General features: G+C 36.8%; 1 protein-coding gene across 7 annotated transcripts in view; it reads left to right on the top strand.

Moving 5' to 3' along the window:
- Positions 1-14,602, top strand: part of TMX3 (thioredoxin related transmembrane protein 3) — a 52,590-nt gene that overhangs the window by 32,179 nt on the left and 5,809 nt on the right. For 4 of the 7 annotated variants that reach the window (XM_070420441.1, XM_070420440.1, XM_070420444.1 and 1 more), the window contains one exon: positions 21-3,448. In XM_070420441.1, the coding sequence (XP_070276542.1) occupies positions 21-281 (261 nt within the window). In that variant the 3' untranslated portion in view covers positions 282-3,448. Of the gene's footprint in view, positions 1-20; positions 3,449-10,465; positions 10,538-14,602 lie in introns of those variants that run through there. The other 3 variants (XR_011472167.1, XM_070420442.1, XM_070420443.1) reach the window with 3 other exon arrangements.

Raw genomic sequence — 14,602 nt, 5'->3', positions numbered from 1 at the left:
CTGTAATTCTCTCTCCACAGTCCATATTCAAGAGCTCTCCGATCATGGGCTGCTTCCTCTTCGGCCTGCCTCTGGGTGTCATCAGCATCATGTGCTATGGCATCTACACAGCCGACACAGACGGAGGCTACATAGAAGAGCGGTATGAAGTGTCCAAAAGCGAAACTGAAAGCCAGGAAGCGACGGAGGAGAGCAGAGAACTGCAGGAGCCAAGGAGCGGACAGTCTCTAGTGCCTGCCAGGCAAGAGCCCAAGGATGTATTAGAGAAGAAGACAGATTGAGACTCTGCTATGATGTCAAATTATTAAAGAGTCTATTTATTGAATTTAGACATTTAATCATGGTCTTTACAGAAGAGAACAAGTTATTTGTATTTTGCTAATATCAACTGCATGGATTACAGTAGTCCTTAAAAATGGGGAGATGTTGGGAACAAAGAGAGGAAATATGTATCTAAAAAAATATTCCATGGAAGTTTACCTTGTACATGTTAAAACAGATCAGTTCTTTGTGCAAGTTTCTCTGTCTGAATATTCGGTGACAGAATTAAGATTCCTGGGCTGAATATTTAAGTGGGTCAGTCAGGTAGGAGATAGTGTTTGATAGAGAAAAATAGGATTCCACCTCCTACCATCATTCTCTTATATTTTGAATACAGTTTATATGGACATAATTAAGTCTTTAAAATGTAGGGACTTTTAAGGGGAACCAATAACTTTTTCCATGTATCATACTAAGATTATGAAATTTTAAAAATTTGGTTTTATATGGCATAGCAATTTTATTTTGTTATTTTTAAAGGAGAGAAAATGTTACTTTTTAACTTTATACTTAGTTGTGTTATAAAAATTTCACATTGGCCTAAATAGTGGCAAAAAATAGTCTATGTTTGATCTTTGTAACAGAAACAGATTTTCTTGGAGCAGTGATTATTAACCATGCCTGCGAAGCTGTTAGCAGGCATCTCAGCAGTCACTGTGGGAAAGGAAGGTGTCTGTAGCTCCTGCCCTGCATTAGCCAGACAGCCTGCTTTATTTCTCTGTTTTCTATATTGAGATTCTAAAAATTTCCTTAGATTAAAAGCACCTGCTGCTTTTTAAAAAGTAATATATGTCATATTTTATGTTTATAGCATTGTAACTTTTTGGTAACTTATCTGTGTATGTGTGTGTGTGTATGCATGTGCGCACACACATATATACATATCATATTTATTGGCATACATTTGTTATGTAATACTATGGGCATGTCTATGTTCATAACGGGTAATGAGTGACATAATCAATCTGTCAGCAAAATCATGCTCAGTGATTTAAGAGGTCGACCAGTTATCTTCTCCATCCTCTCAATTCTGTCAGCCCTCTCAGCCTGTCGTCTTCTCTCTATAATAAGATGTAGGAAATCTCTATCTGACGGAATGCATAAAAATTGGTGTGTTTAAGTAATAGTTTGATATGTTTATTGTAGATTAGTTTATCTTCGAGGTCTTGATTGTAGCTAAGTTTAGAATTTTTATTAGATGGCTTTTTTTCCTTGAGTAATTGGGTTATCCAATATAAAGATTTTTATCAAATGTTTTAAAATGTTCACTCACTTTAAAACTGTAATTTGTGGTCCTGACACTGGAGTTGTTCAGGGTTTTGATCCCCAAGGGCAGTCTTTGGTGATTTCTAATGCCCCACTGATCACAACTAAACTGAAGCTGTGTCTTAAGTACTGAGGAGTTACTAGTAATTGTTTTATTATACCCATGTACTTTATTAGTATGTAATAATTACTAATTCTTAATGTTTGGCACCCTGTTAGTATTTTATAGTAAGGAATCACATATGCAGTCCCAAGGAATTTGAGGAAATATTAGAATGAAGTGTTCTTAAATGGAATTTAGAGATAAATGCTATTAATTTGACCAGTAGATTCCTCTCCAAAGAGTAATGAGGGATTCTTTTGGAAGATAAATATTAATGTTCCTAGGGGTCAGGCTTGTTTTGCAACAGTGAAAAGCCAACATAAATACAGATGCCTCACTTGAATCTCAGCCTAGTAAGGAAGTTAGCTATTGCCCGTGAAGCAGGAAATGGTAGAACATGTTATTGCTTTCTGCTTCGTGTTTATCACTATCAGATGTCCATCATTTGCACGTTTTTTGTCTTTTCTCAAGTATCAAATGAAAGACCTCAAGAGGAAAAAAAATTTAAAGAAAGAGTAAAGCTCAGTATGTATCAACAAACAAAAGTCCAGCGATTTTTGTCTTTAGTCTCTGTTACCTTTTTCACAACTCTATACTGTTGTCCCGTATTCTGTTTGTGTTTCAAAGTGTGTCTGTTGGGAAAACATTGTAGATGGTTTGTAAGTGAATAATTTGACTTCTTTTTTTGTACTAGTATTTTGCTTTTTACATGTCTCTAGGATATTGTCAACTCTTTGCAAAACAAATTTAAATTTTGCTCACTGGTATGCTTTTCCCTTCAATGTGATGTTAGAGCTTACTAGAAATGCTTTTTTTTTTTCTCATTTCCAGAAAAGAAAAAAAAGAAAAACACTTCAAAATAAAGGTAGATTTCTTAAGGAATCTTGTAGAACAGATCCTAATTCTGTGATGAATCTTCCTGTGATTACATAGAAAGAAAGAGTGGGAATTGCCTTCAGTCTGTGGGCCTTGTTACAGTAGTAAAGTTCATTTCTAACTTCCAAAATGCAAAATTCTAGATGTTTGCTGTTGCTGAATCTGGTGTCCAGACAGTTGTCAAAGATAATTCAGAGAGAGTGCGTGTTTTTAATCAAGCCATGCATCCCATGTGCTTGCAATTCTTTTAGTTTGTTTTACTGTGTACTTTAATATTTCTCTAATATTGCTGCTTCTGAAACTTCTTTGACATGGATTAGATCTAGAATTTTAATTTTCTTCTTCACACATGCTTCCTGGTATCTGATTTAGTAGTAACATTAGGAGTCAAATGCCTAGAAGTTGAAGAAGGAGTCTGAATGAGTAAACAATTAACTGTATTGTTTTGTTTAGTGGATTTTTGTTGTTTCTTGTGATTTGTTTCAGGGGTTTTATTTTGTTGTGTTTTTGGGTTTTTTTTGTAGGTTTTCTTTTGTTTTCATTTTGCAAAAATAATTTCAATATTTTCATCAATTCAATCTGATACGAAGGTATGACAGGGAAAAATCCCTGGGCTGTTCTTCTGCAGAAATTGCCCAGTTACACCAATGTGGGATGTTAAGACAGTCAATAAGTGGGGTTAGGTTTGCCATTTTATTTTTATAAATATCTATTTTTCCTGAATGTGTCCGAGTCCAAGTGTGGGCCAGCAGTTTTCTACTTTGGACTAATCTATAAAGGTTTTTTGAGAGTCTGTATTACTAGTTGAATCCTAATATCCTGCCTTAGGACGCCAATTGTAAACCTTTGTTTTTCTAAAATAAATTAACTGAAAACATGTAATCGCTTATTTTTACTACTTATTTTTTCTTGTGACATGAATAATTCTCTGTTCCACAAAGTGTTTTTTCCTTTTAATTGAGTTGTAAGTAATTTGTAATTATAGAGACAATTTTAGAGTTTGAGCAGACTTGAGAAAATATTCTAATATAATCCCTTTATATTATACATGAAGAACCTGAGAGTCATAGGTTTGATAGATTTTATGAAATTTTGAAAACAGATTATTTTTAAATATTAATTACAGTGTTTAAAGTTAGAATAATTGGATTTGAGTCCATGATCAACTGCTCAATTGTGATGTTGGACACGGTGCGGTCACCCCTCCCTTTTTATGTTATTATAAAACGAGACTCCAGAGCAGTGGTTCTCAACCTGTGGGTCGCGACCCATTTGGGGGTCTAACTACCCTTTCACAGGGGTCGCCTAAGACCATTGGAAAACACATATATAATTACATATTGTTTTTGTGATTAATCACTATGCTTTAATTATGTTCAATTTGTAACAATGAAAATACATCGTGCATATCAGATATTTACATTACGATTCATAACAGTAGCAAAATTACAGTTATGAAGTAGCAACGAAAATAATTTTATGGTTGGGGGTCCCCACAACATGAGGAACTGTATTAAAGGGTTGCGGCATTAGGAAGGTTGAGAACCACTGCTCCAGAGCCTTAAGATTTTCTTCTTATAAAATAGCATCACATAGAGGGAATAAATGTTGATGGGAAAAATAAAATAAAAACACCAGATGAGGAGAGTCTATTATGGAAAAACAAATGTTTACACAAATGTTATTTTTAAAATTCATGTTTCATGTTTTATACCATGGGCTTATCTCTTACTGAAAATTGCTCTGGCACAGGTATAATAGCTTAAAAGTCTTTCCCACACATCTTGAGGACATATACAGAGTAGCTGGTTAGAGCAGGCTACTTCTAATAAGAGTGACAGAGCATGTTCAGCTGTGTATAAATTCAATGTGGGTATGACAGTCCCCTCTCCCTCCCAAGCGGCTGAGTCGTGTTGCAGGGCTGGGCAGCCCTGGTGTCACACTGCCTGGCTTCCAGGCCCTGCTTCATCACTCACCTGTGTAAAGTGGGTAACAACCTCCTGCTCCTAGGCAAATGGTGGCATCTATTTCATTGGATTATGAAAATTAAGTGAATTACACGTAGGGCATGTTTTAAGCATGGCTGGCACGTAGCAACAGCCCCACAATTAACTATAACATTTACTTACCCAACTTCATGTATTTCTCTTCTCCATTTGAATTTATATAAAAACAAGGGCATTAAGAATGTAAAATCCTAATATGTTTTAATTTGCTTGGCCTCTATAAGTTATAACATTTTGGGTAGAAATGAAAAAAATTATTTACTATTGAAATTACACTTAATTTTAAAACTGAAAGTGAAAAATATCCTGTTCTACACAATTTTCAGTTTCACTTAACTCCTTCATACACCAACTATATAAAAGCTGGATAAAAATTAATTTCGTCTGAAAATCTTTTGAATTTTGTGCTTTTAATGGAAATGAATACACTTAAGGGGATATAAGTATCCAGTAGGGTTTAGGTAGATATAAATGTGATTTAGACACAGATTTAGAATACTAGTGGATATTGAATTAAGATAGGAAAATCATTTTTTATTTTTCTGCATGTCTTTCTGACAATAGTGATAAGCCCTCAACATTTCTCTAAGCCCTCAATATTTCTCGAATCTTCTATAAACTGAAAAGGTCTTTTGAACAACTGGTGAAAAGTGGCAGTTACTGCCCGGCTGATGTAACTCAGTGGTTGAGGGTTGGATTTACTCAGCATATCCGAAACTGACTGTATTGTGGATGGGTGACAGGCAACACAGGTCAAAGTAAGGGAGAAGTCCACAAAAGGAATCTACAGATAGAACGGGTTGTCCTTGGGAGGCCCGGAGGTCCCACACTAAAAATATTTAAGTATAAGCCAGCCAGCCGGTTGATATTATTGCCTTCTGAGACCCAGATGGTGTGAGGCTATAAATGTAAGGGCTAATGCCATCATCAGTGCCCATGTTAATGCAGTGCCTTCTCTTTCCAACAAAAAAATCCAAAAACATTTTGTCCAGCATTTATGAAGTTGGGTGTATGAGGCAGTTAAAATTGTATAGGAGAAACAGGACATTTTTCACTTAATTTTTTTCAATGAATCCATTCTCTCTGTCTTCATCATTCTGGCCACTTGTTTTAGAGAACTTGGTTGATTTCAATAACCAACCACGTGGGCAGCTTGTTTTCTTCTTTCTATGCTTTAAATTCTTGCTCTTACGTTCTAAATTCACCAATAAAGAGTGAGTCCTCAAAACCCTAGGCCCCTACCCTGGACCCCAATAAATGCAGAACCCAGGCCAGAACCTCGAGTGTTCTCTACCCGTGACTTGCTGTGTGCCCCTGGCATGCCTGGTGCTCCAAGGCCTGTAAGTAATAAACTCTTTGTCTCCAAAGTGTCCTAATGGTTATCTTTTGGAAGGTGTCTTGGAATCACGAAATGAACCATCAGGAAGTAGATCTGGGGTAACACTAGTTTAGAAAGGGGAGATGACAGTGGGAAGCTCACCAGACCCAGGGAAATTGCTATTTCCTCGATCTGGGTCCTCAGGACTCATTCCCTCCTTAGTCTAGGTCACCTTGTCATTCACACCTTTATTAACCCTCCTATCTAAATTAGACCTGGCCTCCAGCTCTCTAACCCCTTCACTCTGGTGCTTTATTTTTTCAATCATGTTTTTATAACATAGTAATTGCTTACTGACTGCTTATTGCATAAATACACACTAAATGTGTGCGCTGAATGGCCAGAGACTTATTTTTTCAAGGCTATAGTCCCAGTTCCTGAAACATCCTTGGCATGAGGTATGCATTCAATAACATTTTGTGAAATAAACGAATGAATAATTGAATATGTTTATATAATGATGTATTTATCACTAGTGTGTCAATAGTTAAAGGTTTCTAATTTTTAAAAAAGCATAGGTTTTATTTTAATTGAAGATTTTAAGTGCATGTTCTAAAAGTTAATTGCTTAATGCTTAAGCAATCAGAAAGATAAGTAACATAAAAGAGTCATAAGCTTTGGAAATATTTTGTTTTAATATGGAAGTTTTTTTGTTATTTAGTTTAAAATCTAAAATCTTAACATCTGTGCAGCCATTGAAAATAAGAATAGGTTTGAAGTCAAGAACTATGGAAATTTTAGGTAATGGACAGATCGGTTGTTAGCTCTTTTGCAAATGTAAGTCTAAACTTGCTAGCCTTTGTGTTAGTGACCACTACATCTAAAGTCATGGATTCTTAATCAGTGGTGCTTATCAGAATCACAAGAGCATGGATCACCTCAGATGATTTATAAAAAAAAAAAAAAGAACACTTTACCATTCCCAACATCATGGATGGACATGGAGAACATTATGCTAAGCGAAATAAGCCAGTCAGAGACAGGTAACTATCACATGATTTCACTCATTTGTGGAATATAAAGAACAACATAAACTGATGAAAAAAAATAGTTCCAGAGACAGAGAAGCATCAAACAGACCATCAAACTTCAGAGGGAAGGGGGTGGGGAGGTAAGAGATCAACCAAAGGATTTGAATTACTATGCATGCCTATAACCATAACCAATGGACAGACACTAGGGGAGTGAGGGCATGTGCTGGGGGGGTAGAGGTGGCCAGGGAGAGGTCAATGGGAGAAAAGGAGACATGTAAAACTATATGTAATACTTTAAACAATAAAGAATTTATTTTAAAAAAATACACATAAACCCTAGAAAGTCCAATTGGTTGGTCTTGGGTGAACTTCTGCTTGAAGCCAGAACAGGGAAAACAACCTTCCCCAGTTGATTTTGATGAGTCCAATCTGTGAAGCAATGGTTTAAATGATTATTGGAAGTAAAAGTTTCAGTGCCTTTGAGAGAAGTCATATTATTCATGATTTCCTAAGGAGCACTCAGAGGTCAAGTATGATACAAGAGCATGATATGCTTCAGTAGCCCCATCCTGACCCTGGGGCCCTGGCCAGCTGCAGGAAAGCAGTTTTTATTTTTATAAGCAAAGAAGTATGTGATGTCCTGCTGGGACGATTTACCTCTTTTCATTCTACCATCTTCCCTCTAGAGATGAGCAGTGGCTCAGGGATAAAGTCAGCCTATGCTGTTGAGGACACTCATGATGGGGGAGCCCCAGGGAGGCAAGGACCTCCAAGGTTAAACTTCTGCTTGGTCCTCAAGAGTCTTGTGTAGAAAATGAAATTTAAAATATGCTTTGGTCCTGTTTTGCTTCTTCTACACTGCCTAATGTAAGACAAGGTTTGATGTGACTATTAAATGTGTCCCAAATAAAAAAAAATGTACCAAGAAGTATAATGGATGATAAAAAGCCCAGAAATAGGCAAAGCACAGCTCTGTAGGAGGGCATTTCTGCTCAACATCTTATAAGCAGGTATAGTTAATTTCTAGATAATTGGACTCATGATCAAAAGCAGTTTTTCCCCCTATGAAACTGTATTGTGTAACTTCAGATGGTAGAATAAGAAAATGAGAGGAGTGAAAGTTCCCAGTCTTCAGTGGAGTGAACCTCATTTGAAAGGGAGAAGGACATAACCAATGCACACAGACACTAAGGGGTAAGGGCATGTGCTGGGGGGTGGGGATGGCCGGGGGGAGGTCAATGGGAGAAAGGGAGACATATGTAATATTATATGTAATACTTTAAGCAATAAAAATAAATACATTTAAAAAGAAAGGGAGAAGGAATAGCACATGACTTTGGCCCCGGTCCTCTGACTATAGTCACTTCTAGCTTTTAAAAACACGTTATAAAGACTTTTTATTGTATATATTTGAAGTGTCAAGTAGACAAAGCAAATGTGGCTAAATATTTACAATTGGTGATTCTAAGTAAAAGAATCACCCGGATGTGGATCTGATGTAACTTTCACCTAGAATCACTAATTGTACTGTTCTTGCAACTTTTATGTAGGTTTGGGAAGTTTCTAAATAAATGGTGAGGAAAAATAGAGTAAGCATTATAGTTAATTCTTGTTTCATTGTGATAATCTTGAATATACACCGAGATATTTTTTTTAAATATCAAATATAATGTAAATATATATTGTGTCTTTGGATAAAATTGCTATGACAGCAGTACACATGGAGTTTTAGATGTATTATATTTCAAATAACTTAGATAAAAAATGGCTATGACATCCAAGGTTAAATTTCTGCAATGAAAAGCTTAATATCAAATATGCACATAAAAGGTTTGGACAAAATTGTTTCATGGGAACTTTAAAAAGGCTCATCCTATATAATAAAAGCCTAATATTCTAAGTGTCCAGTCATCTGTTGTCTGTTCAACCAATCAAAGCATAATATGCTAGCCTGCTCAACCACTCACTATGACGTGCACTGACCACCAGGGGTCAGAAGCTCTGACTGGTAGGTTAACTTGCTCCTGGGGTCCAGCTGATCGGGACTGAGCAAGATGGGTCGGACACGCCCTGGAGCCCTCCCTCGGCCCCTCCCTGGCTGGCCAACTTTCCACATCCCTCCCTGGTCCCGATTGTGCACCCGTGGGGTCACTCAGGTCCCTGGCCTGCACCCTCTTGCAATCTGGGACCCCTCGGGGGATGTCAGAGAGCCGGTTTCGGCCCAATCCCGCAGGCCAGGCCAAGGGACCCCACTGGTGCATGAATTCATCTACCAGGCCTCTAGTTAATAATAAATGAACAAATCATGTTCAAAAGCCATGAGTATAGATAGAAAGTTTTATCCATTTCATTCAATTTAGTAAATTACAAATATATAAGCAGACACTGATTATAATTTTTTTCAGGAAAGTATTTAAACATCTGACCACTGTCATGTTAATTATATATACATATATCCTATATAATAAAAACCTAATATGCTAAGTGTCTGACAGTTCGAATGTTTGACTAGTCACTATGATGCACACTGACGACCAGGAAGCAGACACTCCGACCCCACAGGTGCATGAATCCGTGCACCGGGTCTGACCTTGGGTATGTGTTTAACTATATTAGTTAGTCACCTACTCAGATTAGACCTTTCCTGTTCACTCCTCCTAAGACTAATGTTTTAAAGGAACTTGCTTTTTAATAAAATTAAAAGTTGCTAAAAACCATTCCCTACTCTCCTGAACCAGGTGTTATTATACATGAGAACCCTTAAAATCAGAGTTTAACCTAGTTGCATAACATCTCAAAGCTAGAACATGGTGGTCACCAAAACACATAGCTTTCCCACAGCTTCCAGTTTGCTCTCGGTGTAGAAGGAACTTTTGAGTTGTCCTAGGCCAGCAATGGCGAACCTTTTGAGCTCAACGTGTCAGCATTTTGAAAAACCCTAACTTTGGTGCCATGTCACATACAGAAATTTTTTGATATTTGCAACCATAGTAAAACAAAGATTTATATTTTTGATATTTATTTTATATATTTAAATGTCATTTAACAAAGAAAAATCAACCAAAAAAATGAGTTCTCGTGTCACCTCTGACATTCGTGTCATAGGTTCGCCATCACTGTCCTAGGCAGACAATTTTCAGATTCCTCTATTGCAGTGGTTCTCAACCTTGGCTGCACATTAGAATCACCTGGGAATCTTTTTAAAATCCTGATTTCTGGGCCTCATCCTCCGGAAATTCTGTTTCTTTGTTATGGGGTGGGGCCACAACATTAATAACAAAGAAACAGAATTTCCAGAGGATGAGACCCGGAAATCAGGATTTTAAAAAGACTCCCAGGTGATTCTAATGTGCAGCCAAGGTTGAGAACCACTGCTCTATTGCCTATCTTGGCTAACTCCTGCTTAGTTTCAGCTTTTCTCAATATACTCAATCTTCTCTTCAACAATTACATCACTGCTTTATCCTAAAACTCTTTCACTTCCATCACTAATGTATGCCTGTTTTGTTTGTTTATTTATTTCTCCAATGTTTTGTTACAGGAAGAAACTCTGAACACAAATGCCTTAATCACTTGTGAAGAGGTAATGAAATGTTAAATGAGATCCATCAAGGTAAATGCATTTGGTAATCTATGTCCTCATCCAATTGAATGAATAAGAGGAAGAACCAATCCATCTATAATCGAATTGTACTGACTCACGTGTATGGCCAGCACTGTACCACATGCTATGCAGAACACAATAAAAGTACTGTATACATTCTTGAGCCTCACAAAGCTTGCCATCTGCCCTGGCTGGTGTGAATCAGTGGATTGAGCATCGTCTGGTGCACCCAGAGGTGGTTAGTTCAATTCCCGGTCAGGGCATATGCCTGGGTTGCAGGCTCCATCCCCAGTAGAGGACATGCAGGAGATTACCAATGGGTCTTTCTCTCCCTCTCCCTTCCCCTCTATGAAATAAATAAAAACCTATTGAAAAAAAAAAAGAAGAAGAAGCTTGCATAGATTCCAAGTGCAATAGGAGCTTGTGGAAATTTGAAAACAATTTATACATTATAGCTTTTGATGATTAATTTTTAAAGTTGTTTTAAAATAATTGTGTACTTGAGAAATAGATATAATTATCCAGTTTTGTGAATGAGTCTAGAGACTATATATAGGAAATAAAGAATGTGCTTGTCCTAGGACTAGTAAAAACTAAGTCTTATCACTATTTTTTCATTGCACACTCCTGAAGAAATCTGTGGATTACAATAGATGGTATAGGCTCTTGAAGTGAGTATTGTTTATGAAATGGTTGTTAAAATTTAAATGAGCATCGGAAATAGGGAAAGACGTGCAAGATCATAGAATAGAATTGAGACAGGTGATGGATCAGTGTGGCAGTACTAAATGAATTAGTGTTCACAGCCTGAAGGGTTCGTGTGGAGAATAATGGTGGATAATACTGTATTATACAAACAGCAGTCGATACTGGCTGTTGATTTGCACTTTCATGTATAATATGTCACTTACTGCTTCTGAAGTTCTGAGATATATTGATGTATAATCGGCAGATATAAGCAAATGACGTTGAAAAATGCTAAAGGCAACATGATTCATAACTGATATATTTCTGAAAGTGTATTTATTGAAAAATCAGAAAAAAAATCTAAATGTGCACTCAATATACCCAGGTTTGTATTATTTCTTTAGCTAAAGATGAAATATGACTATCTCAGCAGACCCAGAGTCCATGATGTGATATAAAAGAAGAAAAAAAGATGTCATGGAATCTGAAAAATCATCAGCGGATCAGTGATTTACTGACAAGTCTGTTTGAGCAGAAAGTTGGCTTTAGAAAGTTGAATAGCAGTTTCACATGAATTATAGGTATAAATTGTGAAGAAAGTAATGGTGATTTAATTCACATTATACTATTTATTCCAAAGTTTTCCACTTGGTTGAAATATGAATCCTCTGAATAAAACTCTCAAACTAATGTGCAAGGACATCCCACCTGATCCTTTATTTCTCCTACTGAGTGATTTATAGAAGCAACCAGAAGATAATAACGTACCCTTGAAATAGGGCTACTCATCAGAAGTGTGATAGCCAAGAGAATAAGAATTATAAAGCACTTGGCAAATCCAAAGTGCTATAGGTATGCTAAATACTGGGGCAAAGCCAGCCAGGTGGGTGGCTGTAATTTGTTAAGCAATTCAGGTGATATTTTATTATTTAAAAGGGAACAAAATGGGTATAAGTAGTTAATTTCTCAGTGAATAAGTGTACTATTGAGAGTGGATATGGTTGTGTGTTTGTGTGTGTGAGTGTGTGTGTGGGTATGTTTCTGGTTTTGTCTAAGATTGTGCACAGAAAAGAAATAAACAGTTCCAGTTATTTTATTTGAAAACTGTATTATGAATGAAGTGGATAGTTGAATTGAATTCAACTACTCTGCATTCACCACCCATATATATACCCAATGCTATGTCTGGTAACTAGAATACAGTAGGGGTCCCTCACAGTCTTGAGCTGGAAGATATATATGGGAAAAGTATTGTGGAATGTAGTTAAGACTGTAAGAAACCCAGGCAACTACCCAGCCTATACCTGTTTTCACCCTCAGGGAGTTGAATAATGCCTTTGGGTGAGTGGTTTGTGGGGGCCCTGGAGCGGTCTCTCTGATCCATCTGTAGTTCAGACTGCTGAAATCGTACCTTAGTGATAATTTTGAAGGTAAGAAAATACCTGTCACAAATCTTAGAATAAATTGTGTGAAGCTTACATTTACAAACCATTGACCCAGCTTCAAGAAAATCTGGAATTATAAATTATTAATGTTCTGGTTGCTTGTGTGACTTACAGTAAAGAGCATCTCAAAACAGCATTTTGTAAAAAGTAGGAAGGACCCCACTGTTGTTGGTATCAGCTCAGAGGATCTTTTCTGCTGGGTGACATAACAGTGTTTTTTTCCTAATGACACCTCTGCAGGTTCATACACTGACATGTTGCAGAGCTTGTTATCAACCTGGTCATATAAGTGGGAGGCATAGAATATTCTCAACCTCCTGAAGAGGAAAAGAAAACTCTTCAAGGCAATTCCTTAATTTTTAACCAAAAATATCCTAATTCCTAATAAATGATAAATAATGTTTATAGCTTGCCATATTTCAAATATTTCTCTTATTATAAAATAGATTGCTGTTATCTTGTAGTCCAATAAATAAATATATCCGCCCTAGCCATTTTAGTTCCGTGGACAGAGCGTCGGCCCTCAACTGAAGGGTCCCCAGTTCCATTCTGGTCAAGGGCTTGTACCTCTTTTGCAGGCTCGATGGGAGGCATGTGTGGGAGGCAACCAATCGATGTGTCTCTCTCACATCGATGTTTCTCTGTCTCACCCTCTCCCTTCTACTCTCTAAAAATCGATGGGAAAATGTCCTCAGGTGAGGATTAACAATAAATAAATAAACAACTTCCTTAATTTTAGTCTTTTGTCAATTAAAATGACCAATATTTGATTACTCTGGTATTGGTCTTAATTCATAAAGAAATTCATTCTGATAACTTTTTTTTCTTAATCTATGCAGTTATTTCAGTCTTATTATTTGCACTCATTTTGTACCGACTTGAAATTTTAGGATCAGCTCTTGACATCAGATTAATTAAAAACCAGACATGCAGCTTAGGTTATTTTCAAGAGGAAAGGAAAGGAACTCTATGGTGTGCTAAGAACTTCTTCCCATTGTTTATACTTATTTTTTTTAAATGGAATCTTGGCAGCAAATAATACCACAATCTGTAAATAATAACCTTTTGGGGATGACTAGAGGGGCAGCAAATTGACAATGGCGCTTATAATTAATAGTGTGGGAGTCAGTAATGTTACATGAATTATTTAGTTTTATATTTCCGTTAGGAAAAAAAAATCCAGTGTTTGAGCACACAAACATTCTCATTACATCCTGTCACTCAGCTCTAACCGCACCTTATTGGGTGGTTATTTAGAGAAAGATTTTATCTGGGGACAAAAATACCAATTCTGTGGCTCTCCAATAAAACAAAGCAAAACTCTGAAAGAGCAGGTTTCCAGGGAGAAGTCAACCCCCTTGGCTTTCCAGTGAAGTTTATTAACTCTAAGCCACACTGAGCAATATTTCTTAAATCAAGTGGCAACTCTGCACAGATCCTCCTGAAAGAGTGGGCAGAATCAGTGCAATATTAACCCAAAGTGTGTTGACCAATGGGTGAGGAGCTCTGTTGAAGATTTTGAATTCATTATGGGTGAGCAAACCCGGGCCTTCCTTCGACTATTCTTTCCTTCCCAGCTCTCCAACAGCTCAGGGCATGCTGAGAACCCAATGGAAACATAAAAAAAAAAACAGTTTAAAAAGGCAACTCCTGATCTCACTTACATGTGGAATATGAAAAATCTGAACTTGTGAAAACAGAGAGGAGAATGACAGTTAGCAGGGACTGGGTGGTGGGAGAATTGCAGAGATGGTGTTGAGGAGTACCAATCCTTTAGTAGATAAATCAGTCCTGGAAATTTAATACACAGCATAGTGATTATAGACAATAATACTGTATTGGCCTTTTCCAACACACCTCCCTCTGACCTACCTTGTAATGACATATTTATTTTGTGATCAAACCAGTAAATAATTCTAAGTTTGTTCCACTTAAAAATTAA

Source organism: Myotis yumanensis, unplaced genomic scaffold, assembly GCF_028538775.1.
Source record: "Myotis yumanensis isolate MYYU_CA2020_CCGP unplaced genomic scaffold, mMyoYum1.0.hap1 SCAF_7, whole genome shotgun sequence".
Classification (NCBI taxonomy): domain Eukaryota; kingdom Metazoa; phylum Chordata; class Mammalia; order Chiroptera; family Vespertilionidae; genus Myotis; species Myotis yumanensis.
The sequence above is the reverse complement of the archived record's forward strand: the minus strand, read 5'-3'. Positions and strand labels throughout refer to the sequence as shown.